Below are 14,463 nucleotides of genomic sequence, written 5' to 3'. Positions count from 1 at the left end.
CAGGCGGCACCCACACTTCCCGTTACAAGGACCGTCCTTAGAGTGCTTTAAAAGGCAGGCTTACTGTTTAATAATATATTTAACAGCTGATCATTGAGGAAAACAAGTAAATTTAAAATGTGCATGCCAGTTCATTGGCTTTACTTTTAATGAAAATTTATGCTTGGATTAATCTGACGGCTTGCCAGAGCAGAGTTGTCTCAAGAACCTGTGATGTTCTCACACTTTCTTTGGAATGAAATTCCTGTGGTGGCAAACCGCACTGAGGTGAGCCGGGCTCCTCGGCAGATGACAACAGGGGTTACTGCGGTATCCTGGCGTGATGTCTCCTTCCTTTAACATTACCCATTTGTCATCTGATACCCACATTCCAGAAGTCTCTATATTCATGTCTCTAGAGAGACTTCTGTTAGAGGGTGGCTGTGGTTACTCTCATAATCTCAGTGCTCCCTTTTAAACATTTTTTGACCCAACAATTACAAAGAGGCACTGCTGAATATAAACATATAAGAAATGTGCTAATGTGAAATGCAAACACTAATAAAATGTTAACTTAAAATAGGAAGGCATTCACAGTCAAGGAAAAATCTGACTAGAATTTGTTCAGCCTTTTAAAATGCATCATAAAATGAAAAAATGTTCCACTGCAGAATAAGGTTTTGGCTTCTTTTATGATTGAAAGGAAGGGTAATTATGATTGTCATGAAAACGCATCGAGCAGCTGTGTACAGTTAACAAAAGAACCATTCTACGATGCTCTCAAAAACTGGCACTTTAAAGATTCACGTTTCCTAGAAATGAGCTTCTTTTCAATTGGAGCAGATAGCAAAGAGAATGCTTTCTATTAATCATGGCACTGTACCAGGTGAGTTCTCAGAGCCAACTGGATCCTCGTTCTTTTGGGATGATTCCCACATACATGATGTAAGAGTTACATATACTGATTTATTGATACTTAGACATGTGTATGTTATACCATTGTAAAGAGTGATTTTTAAGTTTTTCAAAATTCAATGTTTTTTTTTTTTTTTAAACCCTTAAAAATGCTTGTTTCAGTAGATTCTTTCACACTTGTACATCTGGCTTAGAGATTATTTTAAACAACAGCATAACAAATAATTCTGCAGTTTGTTTTATGAGGGCTAATTAATAGGTACTTACTCATTAAAGACTAGGTCTGGTGCAAAATAGAGAAATTGGCTGTTCGTATGTTTGTACGATCTCCAGCTCAAGGCAAACGATGATAGACACATCCAAGAATACTGGATGAGGGTAATTTGGTCCTCAAGAGGCAAGTTTTTAAATCCTAGAGAACAGAACAATTAATCACAGAAAGACACTTAGCATGTGAGTACATTCCAGGAAGAATTCTGCCTAACCACCTTTCCCTAACACACTCAGATCAATTCCACAGACATCTACGGGGATGTGTGCTTGGCTCTGCACAGGACATCATTTTAAATTCACACTAAATGCGTGGTGTGGGGGTGGGCTGGCGGTGGAGCAGGGCTGGGGCAGATCACACAGGAGCATCCAGTGAGGTTCTGCTTTGATAACCAACACGCTGGTAGGATCGCATTCACCTTCGAATCTTGCTTCATTCCCACACAACCAAAGGTGCCAGCTTTAGGGGGAGTTTAACTGTCACCATCTGCATATCTGCAAAAGCAGAAAAACTGTAGTCTTTTTGTCTTTGTGGTGCCTAAGAAATCTTACTCCTTGCTCCCCATGCCTGGGATAGGAGCTGTTGACAGCGCTCTGCAGCAGGGCTGGTACTCCGCTCTATGCCCCCTGTGCTTTTCTCACACCTATTTCCAGCTGTGATGGGCTATTCTTTGGGCTGAAGGCCTCCCCCGCTTTTTTTTTTTCTCCACAAGCTGCAGGTTGACCACAGTTAATTCATGAACCAGGGCAATGTGCAAACATCTCTCCATGCCGCCTCTGTAGAGGGTCTATCCTGCCTGGCAGAAAGTGAACACAAGGTGGAAAGTTCAAGGGTGCTTTATAGGTACTGAGGGCAGGGAGGGGTTTTGTGTGAGTCTGGTACATATTATGCATATGCACGTGTATGCACAGGTGCATGTGCAGCCTTGTGGGTCTATGTGGGGTTGACTTATCTGTTATTGTCTATCTTATCTTTTGAGGGAGGGTCTTGCCCTGAATCTGGAGCTAGGCTGACTGGCCTGAAAGCTCCAGAGTTCCTCTGTCTCTCTCTGGTGCTGGGATTACAGGCCTGCAAGAAAGGCCTATAATATTATATACATCTAATAATATATATTATTATTGCAATATATATTTATATGTATTTCTGAGGATCTAAACTCAGGTGTGTGCAGGCACTTTACAGACCACCTCTTGAGTCCCAAGCAGGATTTTTTTTTTTAACCAGAAGAGTTGGTCAGGGTGTTTTACAAGGCTTTAAGTTCCTTGGGCCTGAGCTTAGATGAACTAGGGTACTGTGCTGCCCAGAGCCAGCTCAGTGTGACCTCAGTAACAGAAGGGATTGTACCTCATTTATATATATATTTGCGAACACCAGTTGTGCTCCTGTTTTAGGAACAACAGAACCACAGACCTGCATTCTTGGAAGGAAAGAAATGAATCAGTATCCAGAATTGTCTCACCACTCTGGTGTCTTTGATAGACATGTCAGGATGCTGTGCAAAGCGGACACCAGGGTGCCAAGCGGACACCACTAGTACCGAGCCTGAGCCGTGCGCCATCCTACCTGGAAGTACCTTGGCCCACTTCACGACCTGGATCATCTGTTTGCCCGCCAGGCGGTTGAGCGTGGAGAGCAGGTTCTCTGCAGTGTCAGGCTTGGAGTTGTCGTAGCCGGCGTACACGGTCTCCGGCTCAATGTTCTCCAGGATCATGGCCGAGGATGGCGTGAGTGCACGCGTGATGGAGGAGAGCTGCGGGACCAGTGCGGAGTTCACGGACGGCTCCTTGCTAGGAGCGATGTATGTGGTCCCCTCTTCCGGGCTCTGTGGAGGCGGTGGCGGGGGCTGCTGTGGCTGCTCCTCGTGAAGGCCTTTTAACTTCCCCAGCTTCTTTGACTTTCGAGCTGTCAAATACAAAAACCGGAAGGGATAAAGGCAAATGTGCATGCTATCATCTCCAGCACACTGCACGAGGCAGACTTCTACAGGTCGTTGAGTTGTAATCAATGCATGCTCTCTCCTAAGGAATTCTTGTACCAAAAGGAGTACTTTCAAATTAGTTTCCTGAGGCAAATGGCAAAGCTCCCAGGTTACTACTATAGGCAGCAGCCTCGAAGCTGCTTCTTGCCTTTGATACATGGCACACAGTTTTTCTTCTAGCCCGTGGAGACCCCCACACACCTGCAGGCTGACTTGAACCTCATCCTGGTCTCACAATGGAGAGGAGGGATGACAGAATAGGACGCAAAACTGTATTGCAGGATACAAGTGGGGCCCATGACCAAATAATAGCAAATATACATGGAATGCTGAATGCCAGGTACGTTCTAAATGGCTTGCACAAAATTCCCCATTTAACAACTGTTTTGAGTTGTGACTACTATGAGTCTCATTTTAGAATAGCATTTAAGAGTTTGTCCAATCACAGGAAATGGTGTTTGGAGGAAGAGCAATTGCTTCAAACGTTACCATCCTGAGATCTGGCAGAGATGAATGCAAAGGCAACTGGGAAGATACATGAGAATGGGCAGAAAGGACTTTCCCTACTCAGAAGAGCCAAGCTGAGCTTGGGCTGTGGTACTAACCGACTCTGCAGTTATTGTAATGCTTTCAATTGATGTAACCAGACCTAGCTTCCATTTAATCCTAATGTGAATCTCAGCCTTACAGGCTCATTGACCACAGAACAGGGCTATGCCACACCAGTGAACTTGATGTAAAACATAATCACTTTTCTATTTACAATTACAGCTATTAATATTGATCATGTTCACCGCAGAAAAAAACCTACAACTCAGTAAAAGTGAAGCCATCATACAGGGGCAGGCACCTTACCTCTGTTACATGGTCATTAACCATTGGGACTAGGATTAATAGAAAACTAAGACATAATTTCTGCCCATAAAATGTTTAACAAGTTAATTTAAAAATTTCAATTATTTGTTGATAGACTCTGGCCATAACTGGACGATTTGAGGCAGAGGATTCCGATTCTGACAACATCATCTGAATAAGGGCTGCTGTCTCTTATCCACATACTGCTGACAGGAAGCTTCGGACACTGTGGTGTAGGTGATCATGATGCTTCAAGGCAATGTGTGAATAAAAACACACCAGAACTTATCAACAAAGCAACCGGCCAACTAGATCCAGAGAAAAATCAAAGAGCTAAATAATCACAAATGCTGGTGGATCAGTGAATCTGGCAGAGCTAAGGAGCCCTCTGGAGCGGCCACTGGTCATGAGGGCAATCAGATCCAGGAAGCTTCTGTGCCATAGAAATGTCTCTGAGTCTCAGGTTGTTTGACTGGAAAATGGGCCTGCATGAGAGATCCCATTTGAAAGATACGGTAGACAGCAATTGTGGTAGATCTCTGGCTTCCGCTGACACACGTGCGCACACACTCACACACACACACACACACACACACACACATTCTAGACACTGTGTGGTGGCTCACGTCTATAATCTCAGAATTTGGGAGGCTGGGGCAAGAGAAATAGTGTGAATTCAAGGCCATCCTGGGCATCAGAAAATGTCAAGGCTAACATGGACTGCAATGAGATGCTATCTCCAAAAGCAGAAAGCAAAACCAAGAACGAGCTCACTAGAGTTTTCTTGTACTTCCTGAGACTGACTGATGCTAGACACATTCTGAATGAGTGGGAACAGCAACGCCTGCTTTTTCATCTCATTAAAAGTGATATCTGCTTGCAAATTAATCATAAAATTTATATTTGTTCTATGTCCTAGGTCCATACTGCTGTGTTGATGTCTCATGTCTGATTTAAGGCCAACGCTATTCATATCATAAAGAATATTGAATGTCTGCTCTGGGTTGTCACCTGTACTGTAGCTACCAAGCAGGTTATCAGCATTGTGTCTAGCACTTCACTTAATTCATGTTGTGACTTTGTGAACACCAGGGCACTTGGAACTGAGGAATAACCCGTCTTTACTGAAACACTGTGTGGATTCTTCAGCCACATGTATGGATCCAGTATCTTTTCTGAAGGCCCAGGGAGCGTGGTGAAGACGTTGTATGCATTCTTACAATATCATACTGTGTACTGTGTTGCTAACTCACCAGTTCTCGGCAAATGTTTGTTGAATAAGTGTTTCATTTTTAAACAGTAACAAATTTCACAATACATCACATACATGAAGCCTCAGTTTATTTCCCTGTGAGAAATGTTGACAAGCTTCTGAGATTTTCAGATAAGATTTTTGAGTCACTAATTATTCCTATGCAAAATTTCTACTGTGTAATGACCCATTTGTGAACTTACCACTCTTAAAATGTTGTACTGGAAATGCTAAGCTACACTTGTTGAGTACCCAGTCTCTAAGCACAGTTCAGCAGACTTTCTGCATTTTAAGAAGTCCAATGTTCACCAGGACCTGTGACTAGGCATTATTGCTATTTCCACTTTTTTCAGATGAAGAAGCAGAGGGGCCAAAGGAGAAATACCTTTTCAAGCTTTCAGAGCTAGCGCACACCAGCGTGAGCCAGCGAGTCCAGCCAGGACCCCACTTCCACTTCCATACCATGCAGTTTCTCTTCTGATCCTTCCTCTCTGACTTCTCAGCGTTAGTTTATGCTCTATGAGCACTGGCTTCACATCCACCTGTGTCATTAAGATGTTTGCCGATCATATAGAAACAATTTGGGCTAAAGATCCTCAATGAACATGTTTCTATTATTCAAATGAACCTTGTTTTGGGGTAGGGTTCCTTACTAAATTCTCTGGAATTAATGGCCCCTGGGCTTGGGGATCTCACAGGCCCAGATGGCCAAGGCAACACTCCATCTTAAATATTAGCCAATAGTAGTACGCTCATATTCTCTCTCTCTCTCTCTCTCTCTCTCTCTCTCTCTCTCTCTCTCTCTCTCTCTCTCTCAGTGTGGATGTTTCATACATGTAAATGCCTCCCACTCCCACTTAGACTCACTTAAAGAGGGACTTCACTTATTGGTGTTGGATTTTACAGAAACTAGAGTGTGCTCAGGGGACTCCCCGCAGGTGCCAAGGCGTGACTGGCAACATCTTGGCATCTACTCTCTCCCGGCCCTGCTAGGAAACAGACCTCCGTAGATTCTCCATGAATTCATTTCCAGAATCCAGAAACGGGAGGCCCTGCTTCCTGTCCATGGCCAATAACCAGAGCATCAAGCTGGGAGTACCTCTGTGTTACTCCACAAAGATTGGAACTATCTCCCAGTGTGATCTGGAGACTCGCTGAAGCCCTGGATTCTGGTGTAACATGACATCCTGTTTGGTTTGTGCTACGTCCGAGGGATATGAGAACTCCCGAATACCCTTCAGACAAAAACCAATCTGACTCAGTGATGGCTACCTAGAAATGAAGCCATTTTTGCCTCTTCCAGGAGTTCTCCAACTACCTGTATGACTTTAACTTTCTTCCATGTTAGAAATGGTGATCGACTGGAAATTAAAGACTTGGCAACAGGTATTAGAGATGCTGTGCAGGGATGATGATGATTATTATTATTATCATAATCATTGCTGCTGTTCTTACTATTGGTTCCCAGGCCAAATGTAATTGCATCCCGCAGGGCAGTAACAGCACTCCTTGACTCTGGGTCTTGATTTCAGCCACAAAAACATGGTTATGCTTTGGGTGCAAGACTTCATTTTCCTTTAGTTGCCAGAGGAGGAATGAAAAGTCTGGCAGACCTCAGCATCTCTCTGCCATGTCACCAAGAGAAGAAATGTCACCTTTTTACAGAGGACATTAATTGGTCATACAGCAAAACCATCTTAATTTGTACTAATAGGGGGGAAAAAGCATCTAAATAGTTCTTAAGGCAACACGCATTAACTGGATGGGGGAAGAGCTAAGGGCAAATTGCCTTCATGAAGAAATAATTAGCTTCTCAATGGAAAATAAAGAAGTAGCATCTCTTGATTGTTTCCAAATACTCCTGCAATAGTTAATAAGGTCGAAAATGGCATTTAAAAAAGGATCTGTACATATTTTCAGACCCCTCTATGTAATTAACAAAGTCCTATGCATTACTGATTTTACAGGACATGTGCTATGGCAGAGGTAAACTCAACCTCTCACCACTTTGTAAGAAATTCTGAATTAGTGAATCTCAATTCTCCGGTGTATAAAGCTACCCACAGACAACATTACAGCATGATCAATATGATTTTGTTGCTATTTTCACAGGTCACATTTACCAAGTACTCAGCAAATAACTAACAGCCACCCACTGTATAGGGAGTACTGTTTTGCAAACAATGAAATGTTGATGGGAAATCTTAGCCTGACAAGAGAGAACCGTTTTGAGGAAGCTGAGTCCAGAAACTGATTAGGTTCATACAAGCTGCCGAGGTTGAGTTCTGGGTGAGGGTACCACAACATATCTGGAGAAAAAGACAATGGCGGAAAGCTGCTTCATCTCTGCTGTCCCTTCTGCATGACTGTCACTGTGCCTCCATCTGCTCTAGCTGTCACTTGGAAGTGGAGATACGTCCATAATCAAATACTACTGACTTGCCCAAGAGTAGAGTCCTTTAGACCAGAACCAGAAGGGAGTGGTGAGGCTGGAAGGAATGTGAAGTAGTAAGAAGAGGGTTTGGGGTTCCACAAAATAAGGTTCTGCATCATGGCTTCCCTGTAGGAGATGCCTACACACTATTCCGGGGTCCAGGCGTAGTTATTTCGATGGCATTTTTCTTTTCTTTTCTTTTTTTTTTTTTTTGGTTTTTCGAGACAGGGTTTCTCTGTGTTGCTTTGCGCCTTTCCTGGAACTCACTTGGTAGCCCAGGCTGGCCTCGAACTCACAGAGATCTGCCTGGCTCTGCCTCCCGAGTGCTGGGATTAAAGGCGTGTGCCACCACCCGGCGGCATTTTTATTTTCTATGAGTACACTGTTCTTTTTTCCCCATTCCTTTTTTATTTTTAATGTTAGTAAGAGTCAGGAATATGTATGTACACAGACATATGCATGGGCAAGGCTCCATCTTGGGCTAGAGTTTTAAAGGAGAGACAATATCTCTTCATTGCAGCCAGGTTGGAGATGGTAGTAAGAAGGGCCTTGGAAGTCAGAGAATCACCCTCAGTGCTCACCTGCAGGCAATGGGGAAACATCGGAGCCGTCTTCTGATGAAACTTGACTCTTTTTGTACAAAAAGGAGGAGGAGGAGAAGAAAGAGGAGGAGGATGGGAGGAGGAGACTTTGACAGTAGGGACCCAAGCTACCCCTAATTCTAAAGTTCCATCTGGCACTTTGGACAAGGGTCTGTGCAGAGTGGCTAGGCAGTGTGGTGATTAGTGGCAATTCCTACTAGACACCTGTGTTGAGGAGACCTTGGGAAGTCATCACAGTGTACAAGCCTGAAAATCTCCACCCATAAATTCACGAATCAACGATGAGAGAGAACAGGACTTTATCCAAGTGCTCTGTGTCAGGGTCAAATAGCTTTATTTCATTTTTGTCGTCTCCTCCAACCCAGCAGTGCTTTTGAAAACTTAGAGACACTTTCTGAATTGCATTGACCACCTCGTTTCCTCTTTTCACCAAGGGTGATAAGACACAGCGGCTTTAAAGGACCCAAGAGGGGATTTGGAGCAGACAGCAGGAGCATTGCCTGAGCACCCTGGAATGTGACATGGAGAGAGGCTGGAAGTCGATGCCCGCGAGAACATGCAATATTGTTTTCCAAACAGCCTGAGGTCCTGGTGGCAGGTCCTTGTTGCTCAAGTGCAGTTTAGCTCTAAGGTAGAAATGAGTGACTGAATGAATTCTGGAGATCTGGAGCCCCGTGGTGGAAGTCAGGGAGACCCTCTGAGGCACTTTCCAGTCTTCACCAATATTAAAGGAGCTACTGTGTTCACATTTGTCTGAAACATAGGAATTAACCCCTTATCCTTGTAAGCATGGTAAGACATAACCTGAGCAATGTTTTTCAAAAATACGCATAAAGGGCAAATACTGTGACTTCAGAACACATGCTTGAAAGAATTTTCAGTGTTAAGAAGAAAAACTCTACCCATTAAGAAAGCAATCTTGTCATAAGGTACAGCACTGTTTTTTCGGTTCCAAATTTAAAATACAATCTTCCTTTTTCCCTAATACTGAGTACATTTATGAGTTGGGAAGTGACAAAGGGTAACCGAAGATCTACATTCAAGGCAAATTCTAAGGTAGTCTCTCTTACACATATTGCCTTTAATCTTCATTCACACCCTAGGAGGTAGGTGCTGTGTTCCCTCCATTGTTCAGAGGGCAAATGATAGGCAGAGTGACTGAACACTGCACACTATCCTCATACTGTCGAGTTGGGAGATGTGACTTATTGGCAAAGACATGGAACTCCAGGTTACACCATGGCAGATGTCTAAGCAGGAGGCCAAAAGGGTCAGAGTAGGATCTAGAGCTCAGCTGTCTACAAGGTCACCATTGCTCCCATAGTGACAGGTGAGTCTGTTAAACAGAAGGCACAAGGCCACCTCAACCAGGCCACAGGCCTGTTTTCTTTTCTAATCCCCAGGGCAGTGCAGCCAAGCACACACCAGGGCTGCCATGACAGGCAAGACAGGCCTTTTGCTTTGGCTCTGGGCTATGTCACCTTCACTGCAACTGGAAGACAGTTCTAAAAAGGCAGGAAGCAAACCCATCAGTTTGCCTAAGACCTAGACTTTACCAAAGGAGGGGCCTGTGTTTTGCTAAGAATCGAAGCCCTAAAGCACACTGTAATTGATAATTGAGTTCTTTGGACCCATTTTAAATGAGATTAATGATCTTTTGAAAATATAGATATTGATCTCCATAAATCCTATTTCCTGGGGATCACTAGGTAGAAGATTGATACATTTGTAAAACCTCTCAGTAGCTTTATAATACTCACTTAAAAGAAGAAAAACTAGGTGTGGTGGCCTATGCCTGTAATCCCAACACTTGGGAGACTGATGCAGGAGGATTGTCACCTGTTCAAAACCAGCTTGGGCTACTCAGTGAGTTCAAGGCTAGCTGGAGCTGCACAGTGAGTTCAAGGCAAACCTGGCCTACACAGTAAGTTGAAGGCAAACAATAATTGCCATAGCCATCCTCCTTCAAAGGGCAAATCCTTTAACAGCTACCACAGCTGGCTTCTTGGCACATGCGTGAGCAGAGACTTTATTACATGGGCAGTCTCATTGGTATGCCAGGTAAATAGACTCATTAAGAACGGTTTATGAAGAAGCATTACTATTGTAACAAGGTTGCGGAGGTGAACAAGGCATGAGAAGGAGCAGGAGCCAGTGACCTGGAAATGGCTCCAGGGCCCGGCTTAATGGGCTGTGCCATGGGCTATGCCCTCCAAGTTCTCAGGATCCCTGGTGAGCTCACGCTGAGCAGACTGAAGCAGAAGTGAGACCTCTAGCTAAGTAGAAAACCCACAGGATGGTCCCGTGCAGACATCCTCATGCGGGTGGCTAACTTGGTGAGAATTACTTATGCAAATGAACTATGGGAAAGATGAAGAGTTTGGGTTGGGGTAGAGTTTGGTGGCAGAGGTATGTTTAGTATGCAGGAGACGCAGGGTTTCCTAGTTTACCGGGAGGAAGCACCACACATCGCCGTCTTTACGGACATTTCAGTACAGAATTCCTTCAGTAAGTGCACAAGGATCACTTCCAATGCGTGACTGAAATGCCATCTACTTGCATTTCGCTCTTGGCCATCCTCCTCTCATGCTCTCCGCAAGCTCCTTGCGTGCTCTTCTTCTGGCCTCTGTTGTTACTTTACTGCAACAGTCTCCATGTTCCCTCAACAGCATCCAGGGTCCTTAAAACATGGCATATACCAGAGAATTCCGAGGCACCCCAGAAAGCTGCTTAACTTCAGTGTATTTCACAGTTTTTGGGGAAAAAAAGACTGTATGGTTTTTGTGCATAAGAAATAAAAACTGGGCTGGACAGATGGCTCAGTGGTTAGGAGCACTTGCTGCTCTTGCAGGGACCCCATCTCAGTTCTCAGAACCTGGGTTCCACAATCATCCATAACTCCAGCTCCAGGGATCCGCTGCCTTCTTCTGCGCTCCACAGGCACCGGGCAGGCGTGCACTGTGTGTGTATAATGTGTGTGTGTGTGTATATATATATATATATATACACACAAATACATATATACATATATATATATTATACACATAAATGTGGGCAAAACATGCACACACAAAATAAAAATAAATCTATAAAGGTAAAAGAAATAAAAACCATCAATGGAGAACGAGAAAATACATGGACTCATCGACCAGTCAAGTTTTATCTCCAATGCTAATTTTCCTGAAATAGAGTTCTTCCTTCTTAGTTCGACATTGTTTCTGTAAAATAATTACTCATAGCTATATCACTGTAATTCTAATTATTTCTTCAAGTATAATTACTCGGAAGTGTATATTATTGAAAACAAAAATCACCTTAATTTGAGCCAGATTGTAAGTAATCCTTTACACTATTTACATGAAAAGTAAACTGAGCAAGTTCTACTGGATTATTGTGATTAAATAATATATTGATATCATTAGCAATATTAGTTAATATAATTAACATTAATAATATGAAACAATATTAAATAATAACATTATGATTTAAAAATCATTGAAACTGTTCAAGAGCAAAAGGGGTGGAGAGGCCAGGTAGTCTGGAAGAATCAGCAGTGAACAAAACTTGTCACCTGGAACTACACAGGAAACAGAATCCGTTTCCCAGAACTGTGGCTCCACTGTGGAGAATATTTTTGCAAATATGAGATAGAGAAGGCAGGCAGCATTTAAAAATCTCCCACGACAAGCTAACATTAACGTGCAGAAGGGCAGTAAAGTACACAGTGACGAGCAGTTCACAGGACCCACTCAAGTCGGGGGGGGGGGGGGGGGAGATCAAGCAGGCCCGAGGAAAGGGAAAACAAAGGTCAATGTTTACAGCTTTTAAAATAAATATTATTCCACATTTTATTCCTCTGACATTATCAGAATGAGTCTAAATTAAGAATTAATAGTAGCCAATGATGCATATAGTTGAAAAAAAGTTATTTTTCTAGGCTGGGCTCTCTTCAGGATACTGGTGGATACTGGTCGACTTGGTCTGAAAACTCCCAGATCACGAGGAGCCAAACCAAACTGGCCTGTTTGGACACGCGGTGAAGTGGCAACCTGCAGTGTCTCCTCAGGTCTCCTTCCAGCGTTCCTGGGCACAGGGGTCAGCCTGCAGATGGAAGCTGGGCTGGGCAGCCCATGCCGCAGAGGCCGGCCCGCCTGCCCAGCTGTTTACAAGGCCCACTTCTGTCGTCTGGGCTTCTGCCACAGTGTAGATTCCAGAGCACTGGAGACTCCCTCCAACCGTCCAGCCCTGCAGGCTGAACAAAAGCTCCTTGAGCAGACTCAGCTCTCTGCCTTCACTTCAAAAGTATTCTTCACATTGACACCATTTAGCCAAAACAGACAGACAAACCAACAGTAACAACTCCTTTGAAACAAAAATACCAAAAACGGAGAGCAACAGCAAAACAAGGTAGAGAGACCTTTCTTCCCGACCGAGCTGGAGCCAAGGGAGCCGATAGTTATTTGACAAGAGATGGGATCACAGGCTTCTGTGGAAATATGTGATTACAGTTCTGATTGCACACAGGCTGTGAAGGTGAGCTATGCAGAGGAAGACTCCCTGTGAGCTCTAATACTTCCTGAAGGAAAAGTAGGTCTTTCTGAAAGCATTTCCTAGGGAACCTCAGTTCACATTTGAAACAACGTTGGCAATCATGTTTGGTGTTCCAACAAGCTCCTTCTGGTGTGGCATGGCAGCCTGTCACCCCCACCTCTAGAGGGGATCTTGAAGGTACCGATGGTCAGGTCAGCATTGATGATGTGATAAAGGCCATTTTCATGTTACAGTTTTCAAATAGATTCAAGTTACACAGCATGTGAAAGGCAAGTTTTAATCCTCACTATAATCTTTAATCACCAATTAAATTAAATCACCACCCACAATTTGAATGGGGATGACAGGAACCTGTAACTTTCCCTTAGAGAATGTCTAGTCTTTAATGTCTGTTTTTTTTGACGTACAGTTAGTGTTAGAAACCCCGTTAGACACAATGTCCCTTCACAGTATGACCCCGGGGACAAAGACCATGCAGCTACACCTATCACGATGTCCTCTGAACTCGTTCCTTTGGTTTCTGGTTGTGACACCAGGACTTGTTTAAGCATTTTGCTGTATGGCCTGCAGCAGATGGAGAATAAGTGCTCTTGAAAGCATGATGGAAAGAGAAGGGGGTAAATGAATGGATGCTTCTCTGGTTGTCTTGAACCACTTAGTTCCCAGCATGACCATTGTGGCCCATTCTCTAACAGAGCTCCTCAGAGGAGAAAACCAAGGCTGTTAGGTTTCATCTTAAGCCCCAGGGTAGGCCTGTCTCCCTGGAACAACACTCCAGCCAAGGCTCAACCCAGCCTGTCTGAACAAAATCAGGCCAGTGTCCTCCACAAAGGCGTGGGTAGAACAGCAGGGGTCAGGCCTGACATCCAAACAGAATTCAGATTGGTAAAATACAGTTTCTCCAGAATTCCAACAGGAAGCTGCTGAAGTTGGAGGCTAACGGTCTCTAGGATTCTCAGTCAACTGGCCTTCAGGTCACCTGCTGTGGGACATTGGTCACTGTGAGAAGGTGTGTTGCTGTCATTGGTGTAATGAAAAGATGAACGGCCAATAGCTAGGCAGGAGATACAGGCAGGACTTCTGGACACAGAGCGGAAGCAGGAGGAGGAAGCTGGGCAGACTTAAAAGACTTAAGGAGACTTGGAGGAAGCAGCAAGGGTGATATGTGACAGAAGGTAGATGAATAGAAATAGGTTAATTTAAGTTATAAGAGCTGGTTAAAAACAAGCCTAAGCTAAGGCTAAGCTTTCATAATTACTAAGTCTCCCTGTTGTTACTTGGGAGCTGGCTGGCAGGACAGAGAAGACTCCTTACAGTCACCAGTGTTTGTACGAGGCTACGATGTCCCATGCATGTGGAGACCACCTGTGATCTGGTAACAAAATGCCCAGAAATAGGCCTTGATACATCACCCAGTCAGCATCACATATCATTCTCCAATTTTAAATTTCAAGAAGATGTTTAATATCTACAACCAAAATACTATGCATTACAACCAGTACTCTGGTAACAAAAAACATATGCAATGTTCTGCACAAGTCAAAGCCAGTTAACTACTGTGGTATAAATATGCCATCTTTCCAAGTACCAAACAGCATTTGAGAGACAGGTCTCATGTCCCTACAA

The 14,463-nt window shown here is 43.8% G+C and overlaps 1 protein-coding gene across 1 annotated transcript in view; it reads right to left on the bottom strand.

Annotated features, from left to right (window-relative positions):
- Window positions 1–14,463, bottom strand: part of Nr3c2 (nuclear receptor subfamily 3 group C member 2) — a 332,940-nt gene that overhangs the window by 74,060 nt on the left and 244,417 nt on the right. Inside the window, exons 4-5 of the mRNA XM_059264271.1 lie at window positions 2,729–3,067; window positions 1,162–1,306 (exon numbers count right to left, since the gene is read on the bottom strand). Of these exons, the coding sequence (XP_059120254.1) occupies window positions 1,162–1,306; window positions 2,729–3,067 (484 nt within the window). The remainder of the gene's footprint in view (window positions 1–1,161; window positions 1,307–2,728; window positions 3,068–14,463) is intronic.

This window comes from Peromyscus eremicus, chromosome 5 (assembly GCF_949786415.1).
Source record: "Peromyscus eremicus chromosome 5, PerEre_H2_v1, whole genome shotgun sequence".
NCBI lineage: Eukaryota > Metazoa > Chordata > Mammalia > Rodentia > Cricetidae > Peromyscus > Peromyscus eremicus.
The sequence above is the reverse complement of the archived record's forward strand: the minus strand, read 5'-3'. Positions and strand labels throughout refer to the sequence as shown.